The sequence below is a fragment of the Brachyhypopomus gauderio genome, unplaced genomic scaffold, assembly GCF_052324685.1.
Source record: "Brachyhypopomus gauderio isolate BG-103 unplaced genomic scaffold, BGAUD_0.2 sc139, whole genome shotgun sequence".
Classification (NCBI taxonomy): domain Eukaryota; kingdom Metazoa; phylum Chordata; class Actinopteri; order Gymnotiformes; family Hypopomidae; genus Brachyhypopomus; species Brachyhypopomus gauderio.
Genome location: NW_027506960.1, coordinates 194,092 through 201,005, shown reverse-complemented (window position 1 = coordinate 201,005; position 6,914 = coordinate 194,092). Strand labels below are relative to the sequence as shown.

General features: G+C 48.2%; 1 protein-coding gene across 3 annotated transcripts; it reads right to left on the bottom strand.

Annotated features, from left to right (window-relative positions):
• Positions 1–949: 949 nt before the first annotated feature.
• tent5c (terminal nucleotidyltransferase 5C) lies at positions 950–6,567 on the bottom strand. 3 transcript variants are annotated; one of them, XM_076994330.1, is made up of 3 exons: positions 6,476–6,529; positions 6,256–6,294; positions 950–5,211 (listed from the first exon to the last, which is right to left on the bottom strand). In XM_076994330.1, the coding sequence occupies exon 3, from the start codon at positions 5,178–5,180 to the stop codon at positions 4,020–4,022; it is 1,161 nt and encodes a 386-aa protein (XP_076850445.1). In that variant the 5' UTR covers positions 5,181–5,211; positions 6,256–6,294; positions 6,476–6,529; the 3' UTR covers positions 950–4,019. The 3 variants fall into 3 exon arrangements, with proteins under 3 accessions (XP_076850445.1, XP_076850444.1, XP_076850443.1); XM_076994329.1 differs by lacking the exon at positions 6,256–6,294 and having other exon boundaries at positions 6,476–6,567; XM_076994328.1 differs by lacking the exons at positions 6,256–6,294; positions 6,476–6,529 and adding an exon at positions 6,053–6,232.
• Between the last annotated feature and the right edge of the window lie 347 nt (positions 6,568–6,914).

The window sequence follows — 6,914 nt, the reverse complement described above, 5'->3', positions numbered from 1 at the left end:
TGCTGGACACGCACGTGCACGCGCACGCGCTGGATTATTTATGCGGCGTTCGGTGACAGAAAACGTGAGGACGCGAGAAGACGAGATGGTGGGTGTTAAATACCGAGTGGACGCGTGAAAACGTTGATCCAGGGGCCACAACACGAACCCGTGGCCCGTGAGCAGCGAGGAGCGGGCAGACCGCGTTTGAAAAGCCCGCCTGCTACGGTGGACGACAGGATGAGCAGGAGAAACCGCGTTGATATCCGCCCAGAAACACGAACAAGCCATATTTTAAAGGTCGAGCCCAACTATTTGTGAGCATTCCTAAGAATGCTTTAAAAGTTCAGTGTAATATGACACACTTTGTAATATGATCTTTGTGTTCACACAAGCTGCTGACTGGCTCTGCCCACCCCAGCACTGGGAGGGTTCTGTCCAGCTAATCACACTCAATTCCACGCCAACAGTGATATAATGTACATTTACAGGGTCGTATATATTAGAATTATCCTCATCCCGTCCAGAACTATATACAAAAAAATAAAACATTGCTCATTCATACAGCGAGTTTTTCCTCACACTGTGAGCCAAAGTACTGTAGTGTGCATGTCTGCTGTGTGGGCCCGGAGCCCCCCACCGACCCAGGGCTCGGCTCGGAGGGCTGCACAGGCAGTGAAACGAGACAATGACGCAGAGGCTGCAGGGAACTCTGAAGTGTTTTGACATGGCATGCACAGACCTGGCAATGTGCCAGCAGGACTACAGCCCTCTGACAGAGGATCAGTACGACCATTACGCAGGACACAAACACTCCACCGGCCTTTGCCTTTCACTGTCGGGTGCCGAAATGCTGACAGCAGCGGTTTGTGTGTGTCCAGCACTGTTAAGCAGCACTGGTTGAACCGGTCGTGTACCTGTGCACACTTTATATACATGTGAAAGAACAAAATGTGGAGGACAACGACTGTGGGGTTCATTACTTTATTATTCCCCTCCTCATACACATTTCCCTGATGTTCAGTTCCATCCACAGGAAATCAAGTGAGGTAAAAGTGCTGAAAATGAAATGATGAAATGGCATAATGACAAACATCAAGTTCTCCAAGTCATCAAGCTGAACAAAGCAGCTCTTCCCAATGAAACAAAAGAATATAGTGTGACCCTCATCTTAACCAACACACACACACACACACACACACACACAACCGTATATCAACCATCTCAATCAATGGCAGACAATAGCACGCACACACATCTCTGTGCAAGCAAGCAAAGGGAGTTTCTAAAAGGCCTCCAGCAGCAGCAGATCTTGCTCACTGTACACACACACACACACACACACACACACACACACACACACACACACGTGTGAACACCACTGAAGGACTGAAGTTCTCCCATTGTCCCAGGAAAAGGCTGCAGAGAGACTTACACAGGAGGCAGTTTGATCTATAGCATAAGCAAAGCTCATGTACCCTCAACTAGAGAAAACATAAAACACAAGTGGGAGATTTCTGGAATTACAGCAAGAAACAAAACAGAAGAACATGGAGGAAACATTTCTGCATTAATATGAACACTGAATGCGTCCACGTCGATCTCCACATCCTCATTTACAAGAAACCTACTGTACACAGAGGCTCTATACAGCACATGGTACACACAAGCCTGTTCCTCCAGGCCTCGTCTAGGTGAAGTTCATGTAGACGGTGAAGAGACGGTGGTAAAGCACTCAAACAGAACCTGGATCACAAACAGTTCACACCATTTTGGTTACATTTAACACTGAACCACATGCGTGCACACACACCCCCTACAAACAGCAAACAACCTCCGACATCCCATGGTCCATCCTGGACGGGGGTTTCGGAGTCTGCTAAAGTGCACCGTTGGGGTGTTGAACCCAAGTCGGTCTTTCGCAATACGTTTTTTTTTTTTTTTTTTTTTTTGGGGGGGGGGGGGGGGGGTAGTACTGTTAAAATTAAATGAGCAGAATGAAAAAGGTATGACGAGCGACTATTACTGGAATGACTAGACAACTAGGTTTGTAAAAGGCAGGGTATGATTGATGGAGCAGAGGGAGCTACGTTTAACGTTTAAACTGGGATGTCCAACACCAAAAAGCCTAGTTCCATAATCAGTCAGTCAACCTTCTTCACCCCCACAACAGAAACACAAAAACACACCAAAAACCTCCAGAAGGGAGTGAAGACCCTTTAACTCCGTCCACAAACACCGCTCCATTACAGCCACAACACTACTGGAGAAGGCACAAGCTGAGCATGGCAGCCAGATCAGACATTGGTCCGCAGTCTAAATGACCACAAACACACACACAACCCCCTTTGGGTCTGACATGCCCTGGTACAGGGGTGTGACCCTGGCCTACAGAGACTACTGTGACCCAATGTCCCTCCTCCCTCCAAACTGCATGCAGTAGATAAGAGGTTGTGTGCACGTGTGTGCGTGAGCGCCTGCACACAGGCTGAGCCAATGACGGGGCATCACGCTGACCACAGAGCAGCCTGGGAAGGGCACGGCTGGACACGGCCAGGACGTATCACCGCAACTCTGTCCGACAGACGTCAGCACTTAAAAATAGAAAGGTTGGCCACGTGACAGGAGGACGTTATTTAGGAGGGAGCTCCATGGAAGACTAATTGGGACCAATTGACAGTTAAAAAAAAAAAGGCACAAGACTTTAAACTTCAGATCCTGATGAAGCTTCAATGGCAACAGTGGGTAAATCCAGCAGGGGGCAGAGTGCTGCTGTGAGCACACCCCTGCCTCAGCTGCCCCTCCTGCCCCCTCCTGCCCCCTCTCCTGGCCTCTGCCAACACGTGGCGCAAACCCAGCCGCCGCACATGTAGGGTGGTTACCATGGCAGCAGGCCTGCTGCTGGGTGCGGTGTTCTCCACGCTGGAGATAATTTTAGAGCGGTGTGACACCAGCACGGAGTCGTGTTACAGAGCTCCGCGGAGACACACTTGAGCGCACTGGACACCCAACGCCTTCACCTTGTATGGAAAGGGACGACCTCACTCCCACACACCCTCACACACCAAAGGCAGACAGGTTCTATCTTGGGGAGACACAACTAATGACATTTTTCCTCCATCACTCACGTCAGAAATAGTGTAAGCTTCTAAAATTGGGCTTGCACAGACTCTCAAGTGGCAAAACAATGTCCTATTGTACAAACCCAGCGACATGTCTGAAGTTCATCCCACATTACAACCTCTCAAAGTCACACACACATACACACACAGCATCAGCCTACTGGAGCAATGGGCCCGTTTCAACATGGTCTCCATGACAACAGCCCGGTCCAGTTCTGCTCTGTGATGGAGAACAGGAGGAGTTCATTAGGACACTCGGTAATCTGAAGACTTACAGATATTAGCAGCTCACCAGTGGTTTTAAATGAAGTCTCGCAGCTCACGGGAACTTGCTGCTTAAGGCTGTTTGCATATTTGTCCCCAAAATCTTAAATATTTTGTACTTTTTTTATGTTTATGTATAACAAACTTTTTTTTTTTTTTTTACATTATTCTTCTTTTTTTTTTTTACATTTCATCACAGAGTAGCGACAGTGTCCCTCGGACTACTCAGCCCTAAAGAAAGGCCTGTAGAGGCGTTAAGGCACAATAAGAACTTTAGTTTGCAAAAAAAAAAAAATAATTCATTACTCAGATTAGGGACACAAATAAAGGCAAAATTAATCTGAGAAATAAATTCAAGGGCAAAATCTCAATATATATTTGATACAATCCAAGCACTAAAAATATATCAGTTTGGATCCAAAGGTCTCGGCAGATAACGATTACGCTGAGTTCCAAAAAGACAAGGGGAGGGGCAAAAACAACAACAAAAACTCCCCCAAAAAACAAAACAACAAGTTTATCCTTTTCAACAAATCCTTTATGCCAACAGAGGGAATATACCATTCAGGAGCAAATGGCTCTGCCACCCGCCACCACCCCCCCCCCCCCCCCCCCCCCCCGCATCATCATCATCATCTTCTTCTTCTGACCTCCTTAGTTACATGGCAGCCATGTTGGAATGGATTGGTTACAGGAGGCCACGTAGTAGTTGCTGAAGTTCACGTCTCGGACGTACGGCGCCGGCTGGTAGTAGCAGGTGACGCTGGAGGCGTCCGGTATGGCGTTCTGCTCGGCCAGTACGCGGAAGGCAGTGAGTGAGATCAGGTTGAGCGTTTGCCGCCTCTCGTGTCCCATGAGGCACACCGTACTCTCGTTGACAACCCGGCGCAGGATCATGAGGTAGTCGTACTTGCTGGTGTCCTCGCCCACAAAGTGGCTCTGCAGGTAGGCCTCCAGCTTGCGCTGCTGCTCCATGATGTCGGGGAAGTCGATGAAGAAGCGTGAACACATGTAGCGTTCCAGGGCCTTGAACTCGTCCTGGTCCGTGGGCTGGAAGTCCCTCACCAGCAGGTTGCAGTACTTGAGCAGGCCGCCTCCACGGATCTCCTCGGGCCGCTTGGTGGCGATCAGCTTGTTCCTGAGGTGGTTGAGGGCGGCGGCGAAGTCCCCGTAGACGCTCTCGCCCACCACGGTGGGGTGGAAGTGCTGAGACATGGGGTTCTCCGAGAAGTCATAATAGGACAGCAGCGAGTCCAGGACGATCTGGAAGGAGTCCACGCTGAACTCGAACTGCCGACGGATCGAGTCGACGAACTTGAGCTCCACGTTGCGGCCGTTGTTGTTGGACAGGGAGATGAGGGACCAGCGGTCCTGCTCCGTGTAAACCTTCACCAGTTTCTGCACGTACGCCTCCTTCAGGGTCATGTGGGTGATCTTCTCCTTGTTCACCCCTTCCGGCAGAAAGTCCAACAGGGTTCCCAGCACCACATCTTTGATGAGCTGGAACTGTGCTTCCTGTGGGAGGTCCACCCTGAAAATGACGTCCAGGTCTTTGTAGCTCCAACCGATGTCCCTGACCAGCACGTGGCTGGCCGTGGAGCCGTTTAAGCGGATGTCTTTCACTTTAATGCCCCTCTGCTCCAGGCGGCCACGCACCATCTGTACGATGTCCTTTAGCCGTACCTCCAGCGTGGGGAAGTTGCCACGGCCGTGGACGGGCACCGCCTCCGTCAGGACCTCGTTCAGACGACTCACCTGGTCCCAGGTGAGGACACTGCAAGACTCACTCTCACTGCTGGATGAAACTTCAGCCATGTTTGCCTTACTTGATGCTCCCTCAGACAAACTGCAACAAATATACATGAAGCCATGAGATCCAGACATTTAACATTTAATAGGTTAAATAGCAGTAACGTTTCTACCAAACCATTTAATGGAGCTTCAAGTTCACATGCAAAAAGCGACCATATCTGGTCCATCTGAGTGACAAAGCGGCGTGGACGCTTGTTATTTCATGTCTATAAATATGTTCTCTTTGGTACACCTCGGTGAAGTCACTTAAAAGAAAAACCCACAATAACTCCCACACTTTCCACAACGACAAAAACGCTTTCATGAACCATCAAGAAGTCCAAACAGTTGTACTTCCTAGGAGTTCCGCTCTGTTCTCACAACTTTCCGAACAAAAACCAAAAGCAGGACACAAGATGAGAAGTCAAAATACAAAATAAACCAAATCTAACGCAAAGCGAATCCTGGAGCGTTTATATGACGCATCCAACACGTTTAACCATAGGATCTGGTCTATAAAAACCACTACGTGAAGCTCAAACGTTTGGGGGTTTTTATAAAGTGCAGATCCCACCGAGAGGCTCGCTGGTCCCGCACACGGAGCAGCTGCCACCGGGGAGCCTGCACGGAGCTCCACAAAACCATCATTTAGAAATGTGACAGTCAAAGTTCTACAATTTAAACTCTACAACTTTAAGCCTCAAGCCTCAACCCTCACTACTGAGCCATTTTAGTGAAGTTAACGAGTTAACTTGCATATCAGCGACACAGAGAAGACCAAAAAAAGCAACAAGTTAGTTCAACTACAATTTGCATTGATACACATTACCTAAAGTGGAAACAGCAATGTCAACTGTTACGGTCAGCTACGTACAAAACATAATAAACGATCAAACCTGGTGGCAACAGAGAATCCACACTGGAAGGGCTGGATCAAGTGGAAGAGAGGACGGATCTTAGGGATCTTAGGGCAGGTTGGGCACCAGCACCTCCATGCGTGCACACACACAGTCGCCTGCACAAAGTGTCAGTGCGGAGCGCACGAGCTCGCCTTCTTATACGCCGAAAAGGCTACTGGGTAAAAATAAAACAGACTCACGAGCTTCAACGAGGCGGCACTAGATTTCCAAAACGTACCCTGTAAGATTCAGATAAATAAATCAGACTTCTACATAACTAAAACGTACCCTGTAAGATTAAGGTAGATAAATCAGACTTCTACATAACTAAAACGTACCCTGTAAGATTAAGATAGATAAATCAGACTTATACGATTTAATAGCGATAAAGAGTACTGAGAGCGTTGCGGATATATTTACCCTGCGCGTCTTCGGTATTGGGCTTCGCCAGCTGCTCGGCGTTTGGGTTTGAAACGGCGTCGTGCCGCCTGGTATCAATGCGCTCAGCTCAGCGCTGATTGGTTGAACGGGTTTTGTGCGTTGCCAGGTAACCACGCACGCGTGCCGAATTTGATTCAGCATGTGGAAGATTAGCGAGCGCCTCCAAAATTGTCAACCAGCTAATTTATACTGTCCCAAATATATTATTGATGCATTTGATCTCTATTTCGCCCTTTGCTTAGTTTTCTACAATTATGTATTTGTTCACACTCCCGCAGTTGTTGCTGTTTCGGCAAACTTATATGTCAGTTAGACATTATAAAATGTTTAATCTAACTTTCCATCGCTCTGGTAACTTGCATAATAAACACAAGGATAGTGTAGAAATAGCGTGAAATGCATCAGGTTTTTTAAAAAC

Excerpts from the sequence above, each read along its gene's own strand:
- tent5c (XM_076994329.1), bottom strand. The coding sequence starts at position 5,180 with ATGGCTGAAGTTTCATCCAGCAGTGAGAGTGAGTCTTGCAGTGTCCTC.